The sequence below is a fragment of the Ciconia boyciana genome, chromosome 1 (assembly GCF_034638445.1).
Source record: "Ciconia boyciana chromosome 1, ASM3463844v1, whole genome shotgun sequence".
Taxonomy (NCBI): Eukaryota; Metazoa; Chordata; class Aves; order Ciconiiformes; family Ciconiidae; genus Ciconia; species Ciconia boyciana.
In genome coordinates, this window is record NC_132934.1 from 192,329,637 (window position 1) to 192,351,322 (window position 21,686).

The following is a 21,686-nucleotide window of genomic DNA, read 5'->3' on the forward strand; positions in this document are numbered from 1 at the left end:
ACCTTAGATGGGTAACTGAACCAATCTCTAAGTGACATAACCACTACGACAATCAAGCTTAAAAGGTGTAAGTGCTGTGTAGTCCACTGAGCAGCAGCAACTGTGTATGAGCATATTCTTAAACTGTGGGAAACATGAGGTAGTGGAACTTAATGAAGAAATTAAGGATGAAGTGGAGCTACACATTTGGTGCAAACTACATTGTATCTTATCGCCTCATGCTTGCCACAGGTTTAAGGAATACATAGAAGCAAATGGTATGCTGACAGATATGCTTTGACTGGGTAAGTTGCAACAACTTGGTTATATGCTTTGGTTTCCACGTTTTGCTGGTGAGCTTAAAAGTTCTATCAATAGAGGCCATTTGTACTTGTTTCAATGTCGCTTTTTAGTATGAGTTTTAAATACTTATATACTGCAAATATTAATTTGGTGCACTGTACTCCCAAAATATATTATTGATTTAATCTTTCTTTTCATATTGCAGAGACAAAGTATTAGAATGGCATAAAATATGGCCCAGTTCTACTACAAAAGAAGTGTCAATGCTCCCTACAGAGATCGTATCCCTCTTCGTATTGTACGGGCAGAATCTGAACTGTCTCATTCAGAGAAAGCCTATCTGAATGCCGTGGAGAAAGGAGATTATGCCAGTGTAAAGAAAGCTTTGGAGGAAGCAGAAATTTATTTCAAGATCAATATTAATTGCATTGATCCCCTGGGAAGAACTGCACTCCTTATTGCAATTGAAAATGAGAACCTTGAGCTCATTGAGCTGCTCTTAAGTTTTAATGTATATGTTGGAGACGCTCTGTTGCATGCCATACGAAAGGAGGTAGTTGGTGCCGTGGAGCTGCTGTTAAACCACAAGAAGCCCAGTGGGGAGAAACAGGTATGTGCAGGATTTTCTCTAGGTTTTTAGTCTGCTCTAATGAAAAGAGAAGAATTGTGCAAAGGGAGTAAGCAAAAAGAAAAACAAAACCAACCATCATCCTTGCACTCAAGTATTTAACATCAGAAAATCAATTAGTTTGATGCTGCGTGCATTGTATTCATTTGTGTTTAGACATCATAGAATCATAGAAACATAGAATGGTTTGGGTGAGAAGGGACCTTTACAGATCATCTAGTCCAACCCCCTGCCATGGGCAGGGACATCTTTCACTAGACCAGGTTGCACAAAGCCACATCCAACCTAACCTTGAACATTTCCAGGGATGGGGCATCCACAACTTCTCTGGGCAACCTGTTCCAGTGTCTCACCACCCTCATTGTAAAAAATTTCTTCCTTAAGTCCAATCTAAACCTACCCTCTTCCAGTTTAAAACCATTACCCCTTGTCCTGTCACTACAGGATCTGGTAAAAAGTCTCTCTCCATCATTCTCATAAGCCCCCTCTATATAATGAGAGGCCACCATAAGGTGTCCCCAGAGCCTTTGCTTCTCCAGTGAACAACCCCAACTCTCTCAGCCTTTCTTCATAGGAGAGGTGTTCCAGCCCTCTGACCATTTTTGTGGCCCTCCTCTGGACCCACTCCAACAGGTCCATGTCTGTCTTGTTCTGGGGACCCCAGAGCTGGCTGCAGTACTCCAGGTGGGGTCTCACCAGAGCAGAATAGAGAAGGAGAATCACCTCCCTCCACCTGCTGGCCACGCTTCTTTTTATGCAGCCCAGCATACAGTTGGCTTTCTGGGCTGCAAACACACATTGCCAGCTTATGTCTAGTTTTTCATCCACCAGTGTCCTCAAGTCCTTCTCCGCAGAGCTGTGCTCAATCCCTTCATCCCCTAGTCTGTACTTTTATTGGGCATTGCCCCAACCCTGGTGCAGGACCTTTCACTTGGCCTTGTTGAACTTTGAGGTTCACATGGTGCCCACTTCTCAAGCCTGTCAAAGTCATCTCTGTCACTGAATCAAATCTGCACAGGTCCACAAGGTTTATCAGTTTAATGTAATTCAGTCACATGAGGTCCAGCTTCCAATAAGAAAGGGTAAAAGCATCCTGCATCCTTCTTAGCCCCAGCCTGATTAACAAGGTTTTCTACTTACAGCTGAGTGAATTGTTAACTGCTTTCTATATAAAGCCAGAATTGGGCTCACATTTAACTGATCACACACAAAACCCCCTTCTTGGAAGACTGTGCAGTAAGAAAAGTCAAACTTCTTCAAGTCAGAGCTTTGTGTCCATTATAAACTCACTCAGAAAAATCCGGAAGTTGATAAAACAGTTAGGTTTTGCTTGTGAGACCTCTGACATAGTAACATTATTCCTGCAGATATTAGTGGGAAATCCTTGATCATTCAAAGACACAAATCGTTCCAAAGAGAATAGTGGTGGTAAGATGTAGTCTATTTTAATTAATTATGAAATTCCCTTTAAAGTCAATTAATGTTTCAACCCCTGCACGTGGAGGTCACCATCTCCCAACTCAGCAAGGCAACACTGGGAGACATGACTCAATTGATCAGAACTTCAGCCCTGTCTCCAGTAGTCATCCATCCTACCAAGTACAGCTAAAAAGGTACAAAATCCTCTCCCTTTCTCCGTGTCTTCTCTCAAAGGAAAAAATCATTACATACAGTCTCATTCATGATAAATGTGATACCTCCTCTGCTTCCCCTTGCACTGCCTTGAGACATCTCTAGGAGGTTGCTAGCCTCTTGTATATCCTTCCCATTTTAAGAAACTAGCAGAGGCAGGATAACATAGTCCATAAATTCTGATATTCCTAGGATCTTCCAGGAAGAAAAACCTTAAAAATAGTTATAATATTGTATTGTATTTTCATCTATTTCAACTTTCATGTATTATAGGGGCTGTATTAATGTATTTCAATGAATAGTATGTTGAAATGATTACAGCCCTTTCACAGATAATGCATACAATACAGTTTAATTACAGTATAATGTACTAGCTATGGATAGAATTGCAGATAATAGGTAAAGAGTATAATTTTTGCTGATAAAATAACATGAATTCTATGCTTTTTTTGTTATGGAAAGAAAGAAATATAGTAGGTCTTTGTACAAATGTGTGTGTCTGCCTTCACTTCTAGACAGTAAAAGCAGAGCTCCTTTATAATGACAGCAGATTTATGTCAGAGAAAGGGAAGAAAACTAGATTCACTTTATGTTTGGCTCGTTTCATTATTTTTCAACATACAATGTATGGGAATTTCTCCATGCAATGTACCAGGACCCAGAAGGCTCAGTGCATGGTCCCTGTGCCAAGCCAGTTAACCACCTGTGTCTCCATTCTCCAGCCTCTATAGTGGATGTTGCCATTTGCAGAGCAGAGTTCATCTCACTTGGTGGTAGCCATCCAAAGCTGTGGCTCATCTCTGATCTGGCTGCCTCGGCTCCCCTTACCAATGGAGAAAAATTGAGATCCCTGGAGAGCAACTCATGCTGTCTTTCTGAATTACTTGTCTTAAGACAGCATAAACCACTTTTTGGGCTAGCTAGAGAGAGAGTCTACAAATTTACTTTACATTAAGTGCCTAAATTTCAGGCTGTTGTTTAGACTTTTAGGACTACTTTTTGGTATGTGCCACAGCTACTGTAATGGAAATGCTTGAATACAAATAGTTAAATTTGTTTTAGGTGAGCTTTGTGCTATAGCGGATGAAAGATAGGCTTACTTTTTGGGTGCATACTATGGTGTTAAATTAGCCATGAACTGCTTTACTCCAAGCTAGAGGTTAGCTCTCTGGGCTGGAGATTTAGCACATTGTTTCAGTGCCACACTCCACTGCTGGCTGGTATGAAGAGTGATGCTTCTCCTTCTCTTCCTTGGTTGCCCTTTGGGATAATAGTGTTAACATCCTTCTCAGATTTAATGTGGCAAAGTGTTTTACAAAAGCTAAGTTATATTCTCTTTTCACAGCTGCACTTGCTGAGGGTCTTCCCATTACTGTAAAGCATGAAGAATAATCATGAATCATTTGAAACAAAGACATTGCCTTTTGTGTCTGTACAAGGCTAGGCTTGCCCATTGCAAATGCAAATATTGCTTGCAAGCCTGTGCTTGCAAAAAATGGCCTTTAAACAAATTGATTATTTACATGTGCATGCCATTGTTTGCACTGGGGACCCCAACAACCATTAAGCTTCTGTGGGTGTCGTATATGTAGATAATCACATTGGTTCATTTTTAGGAACAGGTCACGCTGAAGAGAATGTAAAAATGGATTACATTTTTGCAGTAAGCATTTTGCTGCAATGAAGCATATAATTGTGAATACTTAATATAACCAAAAGTACCTGCTGGCTGAAAAATCATTACAATAGGCTAAAGATATGAAATCTGGATACTTAGAATTATGTACTAAAATTTATGCTTTCAATGTTTAGACAGAAAGATACATTTTTTTCCCTGGAGAATCAGGTTCCTTTTGAAACTTCATTTCAGGCTACAGCTTGACTTTTTTGATTAGTTTTTATTTGTAGACATTTGCCCTGTTGTTTAGGTGATGATTCATTTTCAGACTCTGTGCTTTTAATAACATGATATCTTTGCTTGTTTGGTTTTCCTTCTTTGTGTAAAGCTAGTCATATGTGGTAAAATCCTGGCCCCTTGAAGCTAGTGGGAGTTTTTCCATTGATTCAGTGAGGTCAAGATTTCACCCTTTTGCTGGTTTTTTTATTGCCCCTGATGAAAAGTTAGTCACAGAGGAGACGGATGATAAGGAATAAGAAAAATGCGTGTTCTAAATACTGTCAAGCTCAAGAAACAGTTTATATTCCCAAATATTTCATTAGTGATGAAAGTTATGAGCATTCAAATGCAGAAAAAACCTGATATGACTCATGATTTACAAGTAAATTAATTTGCGCTCACTATTTTTTTGTATTCGCGAGATTATATACTATGTATTATGCATAGCTAATTTCGGCTTCACCCACATACAATAATGTGATTATATTTGTAAAACGACAGAATTTTTAAGCATAGGATTTCCTAGATAATTCAAGAGCTCAATGACAATGTCAGAAAGCCAGGAAAAAAGTGTCCTCTTGTATCAACAGAAAGCTACAGCTCCTGTTGTAGGACAGCTGAAATGTATCTTTTGAAAGAATTGATTTTTCTCCAAAATTTAATTCTTTAAACATCTAAATGTTTAAAAAGAAAAGGGGAAAAAAATGTAAAAAGATGTTAATTCTGACCAAGAATCAATGCATTTAGTTAAAATAGTATATTTTTGCATTTTTTGAAAAGTTTTCCAACCAATGTCTTGAAAATTAGGAGATGCCACTGAATCTTACTCTGTAATACTTCCTCCTCAAAAAAACCCCCAAACCAAACCAAAACCAAAAAACAATGGTCAGATCTTATTAAAGTTATATAGAAACTCTCTAGTCTACTGACCACTCAGCTATTGGGTTCTACCTAATATCCATGCGTGATGTGCTTTGCATTTCAAAGACCACATGGGTTACAGTGGTTTTAAGCTGATTATCAATATATGGATACATCTGGTGCCACCTGGTGACTACAGATGAGGCATGTACGTTTAACAGCTTTGAATTGTATTTGACTTCTGTTACTCAGTTTGTGCGTGAGGTTTTTGTGGTATCCATTAATACAACTCAGGAAAAGGTTATTTTGTCACTTGCATTATATTTTCTACACTTTTTAGCTGGACCAGCTGCTAGAGCACATGTAAAAGAGGATGACACAAATTAAGGTGAATGAGTTGAGGAAACTTGTCCAAGTACTTTTAAATTACCAGTTCTTGAAAGCCATATGTCCTGAATTATCTGCCAAGTCACTTGTTGCTTACCCTGATGGATAGTTGAATGCCAAATTAAGAGGAAAAGAAAGCTGTTCTTTAAAATTTAGTATCTGCAGAAAACATTTTTGTCTTGTTAAATTGCATGCAGCATCCACAGATGGGATGGGGGTTAGGTAGCATAAGAAAATGAGTAGAATACCTTTATCTAAATCACAGTGTACTCTACTGCTTGAGGAACCCAGGCATCAATCTCTAGCTGGGTGGTTGACTGCCTAAATATGCATGTATATTTAGGGAAGACTGAAGCAGAGGTGTAGCTGTCTTCTAAGGATGCTACAAAGCACATAAGTGAAGCTGAAGTCTCAGTTCTTAAACTTGAATCTGTGTAGCATTGTATTAGCTGACAGTCTGGATTTAGGGCATGGGAACCTGACTGCAATGTTTACAAGCATTGCCTGGCTAGCAAAAGCACATGGTACTGCTTTTATGCCTCCCTGTTCACTATTAGATGTCAATCTTGTGATACCATGGGTATTTTTATAGGTGGACACCCTAGGGACAGCTTTCGGCAGATGTCTGAAAAAAATACCATGCTAATGCCAGACTGGCATTTGCAAACATAAAGGAATTTCTAGAGGGGGGAGAACTTTAGAACAAGGAGGGAAGTGATCACAGTGATATGTCCCTGGTTCACTCCTTTTGTGGTGTGGAAGTCAATTAATGTGAAAATACTGCTGGGCATGGAGGGAGAGTCATGGTAAGAAGATGGAAGCTGGCAGACTCCAGCCCCTGCTGCTTTCCTCCAGTCAGTTTGGAACTGAAATGTTAGTAGCCATCAAGGCGGTTTTTGGAGGTAAATCTCCTGTGTAGCAGATTACTCAGTCTGTGGGTGCTTTGGATGCACGGATCAAATGTCACTCTTCTTACCCTTTCTTCCCCAGAGGTGCTGGTGTCCCCAGTGAGACTTCTGTCCCTGTCCCCTGTCCACTGTCCAGATGGGTTTCTCTATTAATGGGAAGATCTTTCTGCCTGTAGTGCGTCAGTTCCTTGTACATCACTTCTGCATTTCCAGGGTGTCCCAGCAAGGCACATGATATCTAAATTTTTCTAATCTCTTGTTTGGTCAACATTAGCAGAACAGTCAATGCATAAGAGTCAGTGCATACTTTCTGATGCCTTGGCTTAGGAAACCTTTGTAAGAATTGCTTCAATTAACTCCACCTATGCAAGAATGCTGTGAAATGTGCATCTCATTTCCTGAAGGGGAGACAGAAGGTCTTTGGGACAAACTTGACTCCTCCCTCTTTTTGTGTGCTGTGCTGTCACACCACGTGCAGAGAAAAGAAGATATTGCTGGCACAGGGCTGGAAGTAGGAAGCTGAAAAGAGACCATACCTACTTCCTGCACCTTTCATAGCTTGTTCACTCTCCTGGGACAATCAGTAAGGTCACATCACGAACTACTTTATGAAAAATTCCTGTCTTCTGCTTTTTCATGCTAAGAAATGTTATACATGTTGAATTTCTCCATCTCACACTTGCAACCTCTGCTGCTTCTGCTTGCTCACCCGCACAGACTCAGTCACGGTCCCTGCCAGTCAAAGGCAAACCAGGAAGCCAGGCCTCAGCTTCTTCAACGTGGACTTCAGACATTGTTGGCCTCTAAAAATGCAAGGCCATGGCATAGACAGTTTTATTTCATCGGTTTTCATGCATTTTCCTGGCAGTGTCTCAAAGGCCCAAGAAAGGATAAATTCAATGCATTGGCTAAATACTGGGAAAAAAAGTATTTATTAAAGAAAAAAAATTCTTATATTTTCTTATAAGAATTCTTATATTTCTAAAAAATTCTTATATTTATAATTTTCTTATAAAAGAAAAAAAAGAAACTTAAAAGGTACAGACAGACATTTCTGAAGGACTGAAAGACAGGCAGCATACTCCTTGGTGAAGAGCCTATTGCATATAGGTACCAGAGACAGGGTAAAGGAGTCTAGGAAGTGGTAGGAGATACTGATACCTGAATTAGCATCTCAGGACCTTCATGAATTTTTACTGCCTTTTCAAGGCTAGAAGTTAGTTAAGATGGGGCTGGACTAGATGATCTTTAAAGGTCCCTTCCAACCCAAACCATTCTATGATGCTGTGATACTAAGATAGAGATGATCACAGCAGGGATTGCCAATGCCACCTGGTTACAGTGGATCTGGAAATGTCCACCCACCCCAAAGTAAGATATATTCACTTTGCAGAATCCTCTTCCACCACCTCAATTCTCCCCATAATTCCCATGCTTTTACAAGCCTGGTTAGCTACCATTTTGGTTGCACTCAGAGCTATAGATCAAGTTTCTGATTTCACTACCAGGTTCTGAGACTCCCTCAGGAAGACCACGAGGATAGTTACCATTTTCTCTCCAGACAGATGGTGAGCAACCCTTCTTCATCAGTAGTTAAGGGCCTCTTTAGTAGCCTCTCTGGTTGTGGTATACTTTACAACTGGGATATTCCTGAGCAGCTGGGTGAAAGGGATGGTATGTTTTAGCCTTTATCTCTGAAGGAAGGGACTGAAATGAAAGAGATGAAAAGTTTGATGTAGGGGATAAGGACAGCAAGTTGTGATTATATGTTTTTATGTTATAAGGAAAATGGCAGCTGGAAGAGATGGGTAAGGTGAGAAGTGGTATGTAAGAAGATGGCAGCTCTGATACTTTGCACACTAGATGTGAATCCAGGAATCTAACTCAGCCAAACATATCCTAATGGTGCTGTATGCCACATGCACAGTACTTGCCATGGACATTTTAGCCATGTATGAACAAGAGGATCCAGGACATTCCAGAGTTCCCACGTCCCAGGTTGTGTGGTGGCAGCATCTTCTCCCAGGGAGGCACCAGTACATCATCCCACATCTGAGTGTTGAAAGAACTAGCAGAAAGCTACAGGGAGGTCTGGACAGCCCCCTGATCTGGATGACAGGCAGATCAGCACCTCAGAGCTTGCTCCGGCATTTATGTGCTACTCAGTGTATTAGCAGCCACTGTAAACTCCCTGCACAGGAAGAGTTATCCAGGTGGATCAGTAGGAAAGCTTGCTATCTTAGGTCTTTGGGGAGAGAGGGAGCATTATTTTGCTGTGACAAGCTGAAGTTATATTTTATAAATCTTGATGCATTTAGCTGATTGATAATTATTTGGAGTGGGGGAAGGCAGAAGAGGAGGTGTTGACAATACAAGTTGTCTTTCACTTGAATCTACTGCATGCAATTGTCATAAGAATAAACAATGATTGATCTTTGATTGCCAAAATGTGTCTCAGCATCTGATTTTTTTTTAGCAGTGTTGCCAAGTAGTTTTGGAGAGAATGAAAGGATGTAGGAGAACAGCCAGGAGGAGGGACTGGTCCTGTGTGAGGATGTGTCAAGGAAGTTGTATGCTATAGTTTCTAGGCCACTGGGGCAGGCTGCTGTGTGGATGTTCAGGCACTCACCTAAACTATCTGGGAAGGGACACAGACAGGAAGGCTAGACAGTTTTGCAGGCAAAGTACCTTCAGTCTGGCAGCATTCCCAGAAACAGATAAAAAGTCTATAGCAAAAAGTCAGGAAACAACATGAAAGCAGCACAGAGCCTAAAGAGTAATTTTCTTTTCCTGAGATGCTGGCAGCCTAGATTCTGCACTTCTGACAGAGCTCCTATCAGGTCTGACAGAGCTCCTATCTCCTAGGAAATTCCCCACATGCGGCCTCATCACCCTTTCATGTCTCTTGGTATCTTTGTACTTCTTGAAACTGCCCTTTGAGGAGTCCCAGGGTCCTGAGATGAAGCCAGTGCTCTTCTCTGGAGCTGTGCTCATAGCCCAACTTCAGTCTCAGTCAGGCTCCTCTTAGTACATGCAGAGCTTTCAGTCAGCTTCGGTCCATTATTTTCCTTCCAAGCTTTGTGCGAAGATATCATTTTCCGCACCCTGTGTTGCCCCACCACCCAACAGTGTTCATGGGGAAGCTGCTATGTCAGGGTTGTACCTCCTCCTGGTAACAGTGTGGGTCACCGTGGAGAGGACCAGGGAAATATATACAGTTTGTAGGCCCAGCACACCCACAATGGACTTTAACTACAAAGGTGTTGGACCTGTTGTTTTAAGATGTTATTTTGAATTTTCACCTAGTTACAGAACTGGGACTTATACTGGTGAAGCAGGGGCAGAAAGAAAGAGAAAGATTTTATGAGCACTGCATGATGCCTTGTAGTTTTTCTTATCTAAAACTCTTTCTGCAGTAACTTTGGAAAATATCAGTCATAATCACTTGTGTAATGCTCTTCATCTGTTGAGATTAAAGCATCATTTTTGTTTTGAAAATGTCTCCCACGGAAGTTCATGAACTAAGTGCCTTTTTTGAATGTTCTGATTAATGACAGTCTAGCTAGTAGTAAGTATGGAGGAGGCAATTTAAAGCTATTTTGTGGGGCTTGAAGTACACAATCTTGAAGTGGAATGTGAGGACATGAAGTTGATTCTTCCCACTCCTAGCTGCCTAAGTGGGTAGCTGAGTATTTTTTTCCCAGTGGCATCTGATTAATTAGAATTTTCTGACAGGTTTTAAAATATTGATAGGAAGAGATGAATGCGAAACGCTGTGTAGGGGATATTTCAGTTTATTGATGAAATAGATATAGTAGCCTATCCACATGTTCAGTCTTTCATATAATCATTTGGGCACATGAAAACAACATGTAGCTCTTAAGGAGAGGTGTACCATAAAAGTGGAGATGACTAATTGCATATGAGATGGAGATATAGATTTACAAATTATTGTTCTTTGATGTTTTAGAGGGATGCTGATTGTTTTCACATTCAAAAAAAGCTGCACGTAAGTGTCATTACGTCCTGGAAATGAACCCAAATTGTCTGTGTTTATATGCATCAGAGGTAGGGTGGGTGGCTGTGTAGAAAAACCTGTGACAATTACTAAAGAAAGACTCCAGAAGCTGGTATGCTGGTGCCATAAATAGAGCTGCTGGGAATTTCAGTATTGAGGTAGGCAATGTGTTCTACAATATGCACCCATCACCTTGTAACAAATGCTAAATCATAATATTCCAAAGTTGAAGCAGTGGCAAAAGAAGCATGCAAAATATGGGGGAACGTGATAGTTTCTTGACCTGTACAAAATGATGATCCATTTTTTATTGGCAACATAAAAAAAAATCTGACTAGGAGGATCCTTATGGATAGATTCCTGACAGGTAGTGTTATTCATGATGACTTACACCAGCTGTGAACATAATCCTTCATTTTAGCAGTTTGCAGAAGTTCAGAAAACATTGATGATGATAAATACATATTTAGTTCAAAGACAGTTGGTGAAACAAACTTCTACCCAAACTTTAAGTGTTATAGATTTGGAATGATTAAGTGGTTTTCTGTCATTATTTGCTGGCTTTTTCACAGTTGTTTTCAGCTCATGCTGCAAATGAAATCACTTTTTTACCACAAGGAGATAAGTGCAGATTAGCAATAAACATTTGAAAATCTAAAGTAAATCAAAATCTTTAGAAAATCTAAAATAAATCAAAATCTTTAGAAGGTTAATGCAAAATGAGGTCTGTGGAAAACTCAGATTTCTCCTCAAGACGTCACATTTTCAGTGCTGCTTTACTTTCCCTTCTTTTCATATTGATTGGGTCCCGATTTACAGCACTCACCTAAGTTTACAATCAGAATAACAGAATCACAGAATCGTATAGGTTGGAAAAGACCTTTAAGATCATCGACTCCAACCATAAACCTAACACTACCAAGACCACCACTACACCATGTCCCTAAGCACCTCATCCAAATGTCTTTTAAATACCTCCAGGGATGGTGACTCAACCACTTCCCTGGGCAGCCTGTTCCAATGCTTGACAACACTTTCAGTGAAGTAAAATTTCCTAATATCCAGTCTAAACCTCCCTTGGCACAACTTGAGGCCATTTCCTCTCGTCCTATCACTTGTTACTTGGGAGAAGAGACCAACCCCCACCTCTCTACAACCTCCTTTCAGGTAGTTGTAGAGAGCAATAAGGTCTCCCCTCAGCCTCCTTTTCTCCAGGCTAAACAACCCCAGTTCCCTCAGCCGCTCCTCATCAGACTTGTGCTCTAGACCCTTCACCAGCTTTGTTGCCCTTCTCTGGACACGCTGCAGCACCTCAATGTCTCTCTTGTAGTGAGGGGCCCAAAACTGAACACAGCATTCGAGGTGCGGCCTCACCAGTGCCAAATACAGGGGCACGATCACCTCCCTAGTCCTGCTGGCCATGCCATTTCTGATACAAGCCAGGATGCCATTGGCTTTCTTGGCCACCTGGGCACACTGCTGGCTCGTATTCAGGCGGCTGTCAGCCAACACTCCCAGGTCCTTTTCTGCTGGGCAGCCTTCCAGCCACTCTTCCCCAAGCCTGTAGTGTTGCATGGGGTTGCTGTGGCCCAAGTGCAGGACCTTGCACTTAGCCTTGTTGAACGTTATACAACTGGCCCCAGCCCATTGATCCAGCCTGTCCAGATCCCTCTGCAGAGCCTTCCTACCCTCAAGCACATCAACACTCCCACACAAGTTGGTGTCATCTGCAAGCTTACTGAGGGTCCACTCAATCCCTTCGTCCAGATCATTGATAAAGATATTAAACAGGACTGGCCCCAACACAGAGCCCTGAGGAACACCGCTTGTGACCGGCCACCAACTGGAGTAAACTCCATTCACCACCACTCTTTGGGCCCGGCCATCCAGCCAGTTCTTTACTCAGTGAAGAATATGCCTGTCCAGGCCATGAACGGCCAGTTTCTCCAGGAGAATGCTGTGGGAAACTGTGTCAAAGGCTTTACTGAAGCCTAGATAGACAACATGCACAGCCTTTCCTTCATCCATTAGGCGGGTCACCTTGTCGTAGAAGGAGATCAGGTTGGTCAAGCAGGACCTGCTTTTCCTAAACCCATGCTGGCTGGGCTTGATCCCTTGGTTATCCTCTACATGCCATGTGATGGCACTCAAGATGATCTGCTCCATCAGCTTTCCTGGTACCGAGGTCAGGCTGACAGGCCTGTAGTTCCCCAGGTCCTCCTTCTGGCCCTTCTTGAAGATGGGTGTCACATTTGCTTATCCCCAGTCAACTGGGACCTCCCCAGTTAGCCAGGACTGCTGGTAAATGATGGAAAGGGGCTTGGTGAGCACTTCTGCCAGTTCCTTCAGTACTCTTGGGTGGATCTCATCAGGCCCCATAATCTTGTGAATGTCTAAGTGGTGCAGCAGGTCACTAACCATTTCCCCCTGGGTTATGGGGGCTCCATTTTGGTCCCCGTCCCTATCTTCTGACTCGGGGGGCTAAGGTACCCAGAGAACAATTGCCCTACTATTAAAGACTGAGGTAAAGAAGGCATTAAGTACCTCAGCCTTTTCCTCATCCTTTGTCCCTGTGATCCCTCCCCCATCTACTAAAGGCTGGAGATTCTCCTTAGCTCTCCTTTTGCTGCTAATATATTTGAAGAAGTATTTTTTGTTGTCTTTTACGGCAGTAGCCAGATTGAGCTCTAGCTCGGCTTTGGCCCTTCTAATTTCCTCCCTGCACAACCTCGCTACACCTTTGTAGTCCTCTTGACTTGCCTGCCCCCTCTTCCAGAGGTCGTAGACTCTCCTCTTTTTCCTGAGTTCTAGCCAGAGCTCTCTGTTCAGCCAGGCCGGTCTTCTTCCCCGCTGGCTCGTCTTTCGGCACGTGGGGACAGCCTGCTCTTGTGCCTTTAGGACTTCCTTCTTAAAGAATGTCCAGCCTTCCTGGATTCCTTTGCCCTTTAGGGCTGCCTCCCAGGGGACTCTGTCGACCAGTCTCCTAAACAGACCAAAGTCTGCCCTCCGGAAATCTAAGGTGGCAGTTCTGCTGACCCCCGTCCTTGCTTCTCCAAGTATCAAAAGCTCTATCGTTTCATGATCACTCTGCCCAAGGCGCCCTCAAACCATCACATCACTTACAAGTCCTTCTCTGTTCGTGAACAAGAGGTCCAGCGGGGCACCTTCCCTAGTTGGCTCACTCACCAGCTGTGTCAGGAAGTTGTCTGCCACGCACTCCAGGAACCTCCTAGACTGTTTCCTCTCTGCTGAATTGTATTTCCAGCAGACATCTGGTAGGTTGAAGTCCCCCACAAGAACAAGGGCTAGCGATCATGAGGCTTCTCCCAGCCGCTTATAAAATAGTTCATCTGTCTCCTCATCCTGGTTTGGTGGTCTGTAACAGACTCCCACCACAATATCTGCCTTGTTGGCCTTCCCCCTGATTCTTACCCATAGACACTCCACCCTATCGTCACCATCATTAAGCTCTAACCACCATAACGACACCATACAAATAAAAAAAGAAAATGTACCAAATCTCTGCCTTCTACAGTTAGTGGTCCTGTAGTGTCATCTCCACAACCCTCCATGCCTGGAATCCTTTTTGCCAAACCTACCTACTTTCACTTCCTGACAACTCAGCAACTACACAGATAGTTTCAGCTGAAGATTTTAACAACCTTTCAGTGCTTGAAAACAGGTTAAGAATCAGCTCTGAGGCCAGTAGTATAAATCTGTTAAGAAGACTGGGAGGTTGAACAAATAGAACTTTTTTTAATAGAGCTAGTCTTGTCTTCTAAGGTCTAGAAATGCCCATAGCCAATTATCTTTACATTCAGCTATGCAATTTAATTTATGAAGTTAACAAATATATAAACATTAAAGGAGCAATATAAACAAACCAGTATCTTCTCTGCCTAGAGCAGCCTCTCAGGGGACAATTAATGGGTTTGCCCTTGATAAAACAGATTGAGAAAATCTGCACTGTATATAAATATATGTATACAGATATATGTATGTAAGGGTTGGGAGTCAGCTCCTGATTCAGATGCCTGAAGCTGAATACAATGTAGCAGTAGAGCCAGGGGTCTATGCAGAGGTATCTCCTGCGTCAGGGCAGCCTGCCTGTCCTCCAGCTGTGCTGCAAAGGGGTGGGACCCTCCAGTAGGTCTTGTGTCATATCTGTGTCTCTGATTCTCTAGGGTATCTTAAACAGTACTAGGTGCCTATGCCTAGGTACCTGAGTCACTCCTTTAGTGTTCACATATAAGCCAGATATCTGAGCTCCCAATAAGATCAGTGAAGAGCTAGATGGTCTGCTGACCAAATGTCTACCGTAAGCTAAGAAAAATAGTTCTCTGGACTCTACTGACTGCATCAACCAGGGGCCCAGCTTGGAGGCTCACATGTAGTGGCGAAGTGAAATGTGAGGCATCCTAGTATATCTGTGAGACATGTGTGCCTGGCAGTTATGACGCAGGACCTGTGCAAGACGTGCCTGTGTGGACTGGTGACTGGAGGTCACACAGGTCACCTGGAGATATCTGAAATAGCACTGGACACCTACATGGGGGCAACTGAGATGAGCCCTAGATTTGCACTGGGTATAACAGGAGCTTAAAAACCTAATTCACATACAGACCCTATAATTAGGTGTTTAAATCTGGAGATAAATCCCATCCTGTAGGTTCGTCTACAACATATCCTCTCTCTGACAGTGTCCAATGCAGAAACCCAGGAAAGACTTTAGGTACAGAACCACCAGAGCCCTATTGTTGAAAGAAAATCTTTCAAAGGCACAGCAGTTCCTGATGGACACAATCTTCTAGGCAATCCAATGCTGCAAAGTTGTCCACTGAAAAATATTTTCAAAGAGTCATTCTAGAGTTCTTCCTTGTCTGTGAGTCACTGTGCTGAAATGCAGTTACCTGGAACCTGCCTGTGGGGATACCTCTTAAATAAGTTGTAAGGAAGAGTAGAATTCGAAAGACCTTTTCAAAGTGAACATTAGTCTTTGGGAGTCAAACATGCAATCATACCTACTAATCTTTAAAATGAATGGCTTTCCAAACCCTCAGCCATGGGAAAGTCTTATGAAAATCTTAAAAAAACCAGAAACATGCTGCTGTTGAGAAGCTTGCACATGTATGGCCCTCAACATTCCACCATCAACTTTGCTCTTGTCGTAGAATGCCCTATGTCAAACTGTTCTTTGAGCAGTGAAATTTATGAAATCTGACTTCTACACAGCTATGTGCATCACAATTGAATTTCCTCTGTTTTTAATGTTATGAATGTTCATCAAAGGTTTTTAGGAGGCTCATGCACTCATAATATCCTCTTTTTGTATGAGTTCTCTGGTATCTAGTAATATCATTGAGTTCACATTCCAGAATTTTCTTCAGATCTCAATCATGCATCTCTTTTAGGAAACCTGCAGGAATTTAGTCTCTCTAATGTTCCTTCCTGTTAACATCCAGCTGGAACAGCCCAACAAATTCAAAAGTCACAATGGGGTGACTGACAGAGTCCATTAACATGATTACAGAGCTGACTTTTCTTAGACTACCAATTTAGCCTGCCAGTTTAACAACTGTTTTCTGGATGGAGGATACACGTCACATATTGAACTGACAGAAATGTTTTAATTGTCCTTTATGCCAGTGCCAGGATCCACATCTTCACCCCAGACTGGCAGGAGGCAAAATTATTTCCCCTTTCAATTCAGCTACTAAAACATTAATGAGCTTGGTAATAAAATATTATCTAAGTTTACTGGCTTGTCACAATGTGTGAGGCCTTCTGGCAGAAAAAAAAGGAAACCTGAAATATCCACCCTCAAAGCTTTACATTTCATATTGGGTACTGCCCAGATGCAGCTGAATATTTGCAGAAAATGCAAAAAGCCTGCCACCATTCTATTTGCTACCAACTAGCTTTGTGACATGAACTCTAAGTACAAGCAAGCTGGTTGACAAGATGAGATTTCTCTTCCCTATTCATTTAAACCTCTGCTTATTAAGCCTCTGTTACTACCGTGCACTGAATTGAGTAAAAATATACTTACATAAGCTCAAAGAAAAAACTTTCCATATCCTAAAGCACATTAGGAATACCTCTTTACCCATTCATCACTAGGATACACTATATGTATAAGATGTGTACAGATCAAGATCTGCAATCAGTAAGCTCAAGAGGAGTACAACGCTAAGATCAGACTAACCTGAACAACTCACAGTACTAAAGGATTTGAACCAATCCATTCTCCTTGGCACCAGTTTCAAAGGTGTCTTTCTAGCAATCTACCCTAAACTACCTCTAGCTAACTATTCTGGTCCTGGTCTTTCACTGCATAGGACAGGTTATAATAAGGCATGCCTCTCCCATTTCTCTGTTGATCTCTTTGCAATGGAAATTCAAAAGGAAATTTTTGATTTCTAGTAATCTTCTATTGTTTAGTACTACATCTTCCCAAAACCTCATAAGCAGTAACATTGTTCTATTGATTCTTACATGCAGGGAGGATCTTAAAGTGTCTATCGTTAAGGCATTGAACACAGCTGAGAATATCATTAAGCTGTAATAATATTCAGTTGTTAATCGTTTGCCTCTCAAAGGAAGTTCCATTTTTCACTGCTAGCATAGTTGCATGAGCCTTGGTCTCCCCTATCTACTTCAGAAATGAGTCCTTTTTTTCATCTGTGAAAGCTGGAAAACTTATAGTATGGTTCAAAAACTAGAGCTGCTGCTAAATAACAAACCCTGTGTCCTGACGTCCAAGTAAGTTGTCCAGCTGCTACTGCCTGAAGTCATATTTATGTGTTTTCTTACCCTCAAGAATCCACCACTTTTTCCATTCATAATATCATTTGGAATTTGACAGAAGATACTTCCATCACAAAACTGCAGCCCAAAGAAACCTTCCCACCACAAAGCCTCAACTTGTGGTTAGGATTTCATTTTGGCTTGTCAGTCCTTTCATTCTGCTGTGAACCACATCCTATAATTTAACACAAAAGGGATGTTTTACAGTCTTATGTGTCTAACATTTAGAATTTTAATTTAAGTTCTTAATATATTTTATATAAGAATCAATATTTTATTTTTTTAAACACACTTTATTTAAGATTCAATATTTTATTTAAGACCCAAAAATATAAGCATCACTTAACCTCAAATATGTACTGCCCCATTTTTATAATCTCTGTTGCTTGTGGTTAGACTCCAGAGAAAAGAAATCTGGAAGACGATCATTAAACAGCTTGACAGCATTAAGCTGAACTGTGGGTGTGAAAATGTTAAAGGACACAATTTGTAATGAAATCTTATCTGCTGGACTTAGGCAGCATTTCAGATGTTTAATTAGTATTTGAAGTGTGCATTCTTAAGAAGTTACAATATCTCTAAAAAATTTCATTTCACATTCATACATTTACATTTAGTCCTCAGACTTGTCAGTTAACTTACAGTGCTTTAGAGCAAGGGTGAGGTTTGTAGATACATCTGTTCCCTACAAAAAAGAAGAGATGTGGAGGCAGAATTTTATAAAAGAAAAGAAAATACTTCAGTAGCACATTAAGAGCGTGGTACTTACCTTTAGGAAATGTAATGAGTCCAAGGACAATTAACAAGTTGAACCCTTTCCAGGAAGGCCAGGGAAGCTGCCTACGGAAAGCAGAAAATGACAATATACCAGATGGGTGTTGCATGGCTGGTGTCACACACACTGCTCTGAAATGATGCTGTCCCTGAGCTCAGCTTGGCAACTTCCATCCACCTGCCTGCCTTACACACTCGATGGCCAAACAACGTGCCAGCTGTGCAATGTACAGCGAGCACCCTGGGACGGGGAAAAGGCCTTTCGGCCAAATCTGAGGCCACCATTGCAGGCCTGCAGTTTGTGCAGTCTTGTGAGGATAGTTTCAGCACGACTTTCAGGATAGGCTGTGTACAGACCCCTTCAGTGGTGTGACAACTGAATTCAAGTTATCTTGAACTTATATCTTGAAGTTATTCAAGTTATCTGGTAGTTTATCAGTGACTTACTGCATGTGAAAGGAGTTGGGGGTAGGAGGATTTTTTGAATCCTTCCTGGTGGAACTAATTCCATCATCATAATCAGGATGTACTTCAACTGATATAATAACATGAAACCAAAGAAGAGAAGAACTCAACAAATCAGAATGTAAATCACAAAACTGTATATGCATAGGGATAACTTGTGTGCTGTGAGTTGTACTGAAATGTAGAGTTCAGCATTTTCAAGGTGTTTGGCTGATGACAGCTATAAAGCAATAGTGCTGAAGCAACTGATGAACTTGATGACACGTTTTTATAATACTAATTTCCTTATATAATGTGGTACTGCATCAGATGACATATGTATTCATCTTGTTATCTGTCATATATTCTTTTTTTTTCTTTACTTTAGGTTTTTCCTCCAATCATGCTGTCATGATTGCAATGGCTCAGAAATTTATTCACCTACTTGCAGCCATTGCAGGACTTGCTCTCCTTTACAAGCAAAAGGCAAAATAATTGTAAATAAATAAGCAAAGACAAGAACCAAGCAAGCTATCCGTTTGCCCAAATAAATAAGTTGCTTGACGTAGATTCTGAGCTCTTGCACTTAAAAAGTAGGTAAATGGGCACTGCAGTTTTTAGTCTCTCTGTTAAGATATTGCAGTAATGAGAGCCATTGTGAGACATTTAGATGGAGACATGGGCGCACCTGGGGTATCGGTTCCTCCTTTTCCAAGTTTGGACTGTCATCTTTTTTTATTTCCTGGATATCTAACAGATCATCAACAATCGATCTCTCTACCTTGGTGTCATAGGGACAGCAAATGTCTCAGACCTAACTGGCATTAATTTAGCCTAGATTTCTCTTTCTGTCATAGCAAAGGGGCTTCTCTTCACACAGACCATACAGGGAATTTAAACACATATTGAAGAGGGCTGTTCCACTTGGTATGTAAAATAATTGTTAGATATCTAAGTCAGACTGACTCATTCCCACTTACAGTAAGTGCAGGGAAAAGGAATGCAACAAAAAATCTCATGTCCTTGAGCACTGAAATGTACAGACTTTGAGCTATGTTTTCTTCTTTTCTGTTTTGTTTTCTTTTTGCCTACTCATCCCCATACAGATATGCATACAAGTATGCACAATCACCAAACTGCTTTGCTTAACCTTATAAATAGTGTTGAAGTAGAAAATTTTCAACAAAATGTAAGAGGGCAAAAATCATTTGACCTTTCTAAGTTTAAGCAGCCTCACACTTGACATATTAACTCCAAAGTGTATAATATATTCAACACCATTGCTAAGCCTTGGGGAGTCACAATGACTGTAAGACCTATTAGTTTTCCATCCTCCCAGGATTTAAGGAAGATTCATATGTTTTCTGTGAGTGTTCTGTCAAAGATTTAGATTGTGTGGCTAATATCAGTGTGTGCTGGTTATTTCTTTTGGCTTCTTTAAAGAGAATTATTTTTCAGTAGTTTGAAAGTAAAATTCATTGTAAGTCTGGTGACTTCAGAGCAAGTACTTTGGGTCAACAGTTAAATGTTGAAATATTCTGAGTGCCATGAGAGCACTCAGAACTTCAAAAGATAAGTACTTCATTATGCTGCAGATGAGGAAATAATTTGATCTTATTGCTTTGGCATTCTGTATATCTTTGGTTTAAATGAGTAGGAGATCTTAAAATAGGAGGTAAAGGGTTAAGGGTTAAACTCATGATGTAATTAAAGTTGCAGTCTTAGGGTTTGCCCTTTAAATTTAAATGTTTCTGTAAGTTAAAGCTGAAATTCTTTAATATGCAGTTCTATATTTGGGTAAATTCTGATGGTATGAATTCCAGAATGTGTGCATTAGTGGTATAGCTGAGTTACCTTAAGAGGAAAGGTTTTGATAAGCTATGAGACAAGCAGCTTTTGACTTAATGGACCCTATGTACAAGTCAATCATTGTAATGCCATATAGTTTGAAGCTGTGTCTCTGTTAATTTTTCAGAGAAGATGGTGGTTAATGACATGTTAAGATAGCCTTCAGTTCTGGCAGGGCTTGAAGCAAATATTAGTTTACTACTGTCAGAAAGCACAAAGATAATAACATGCTAAGTGACAGAGGAATACTCTCAGTGGTTGGTGAGTTCGGAGTTATAGCTTTGTATACTTGAGTCTTCTGCCCTTGCGGGTCTCTACTCCCTGGTACCCAGACCCTGGGGCCAAGGGGCAGAGTACAACACATCTCTCCCTGTAAACCTTTTTCAGACCTATGATAGCCCAAAAGCTCACTTCTACTAATGCAAAGTTTGAGCCTGTAGTGTCATTTTAATCTCTTTGTAGCCTCAAAAGCATTGACCACAGTTGCAATTTGGAGAGCAGGAAAAGCGTGTGTGTGCACATGTGTACTCTCTTTTTTTTCTATATGATATGTAAGTAAAAGAGAAGATAAATCTAAGAGTACAATAACCAGTGAGGTTTGGGGTTGGAAATGGGTCTCATTTTCCCCATCAACACCACAGACAGGTGAGAAAACAGATAGGGATTTCAAGCCCCAGTCCACCCCTGTCCACACTGGACAGGAATAGTGAAGCGATCTGGGCACATGGGCATCCCCGGGAGGGCTCTGCGCAGTGTTCAGCCTGGAGGTGAGAGATGACCAGAGGTGCCCTGGAGGTTTCCAGCGTTGTGAGAGACCTGACAGAGCAGTGTGGACGTAGCCAGAGAGTACTCTGAGAAGACACATGCCTAGGTTGTGTTTCTTGTCCTGACTGCAGCTGAGATCAGGCACAGTGCACAGACCTTCTGCTTGTTCTCGTACCTGAGTGTCTCCCCCATCCATACGTACCTTCAGTATATTCTCAGCCAGGTTCCTTACCTCCTGAGTAATTTTAAACCCATATTTCTCTGTATGCCTGCACACACTACACTATTTCATTTGTACCTCAGAATAAAGAAGAGAAAAGCAGAAGGGAACTTGCTCAGGAGCTGCTCGGCTCACAATCGCTGGTTGTAAACATCTCCCGTAAGCCTTGGGGGAGGACTGTGAGGACGGCTGCTCCCTCTGCGTGGGGTCGTGAG

The 21,686-nt window shown here is 41.3% G+C and overlaps 1 protein-coding gene across 5 annotated transcripts in view; it reads left to right on the forward strand.

Annotated features, from left to right (window-relative positions):
* Positions 1–514: 514 nt before the first annotated feature.
* Positions 515–21,686, forward strand: part of TRPC4 (transient receptor potential cation channel subfamily C member 4) — a 108,772-nt gene continuing 87,600 nt past the window's right edge. For all 5 annotated transcript variants that reach the window (XM_072854643.1, XM_072854654.1, XM_072854656.1 and 2 more), the window contains exon 1: positions 515–892. In XM_072854643.1, the coding sequence (XP_072710744.1) occupies positions 515–892 (378 nt within the window). The remainder of the gene's footprint in view (positions 893–21,686) is intronic.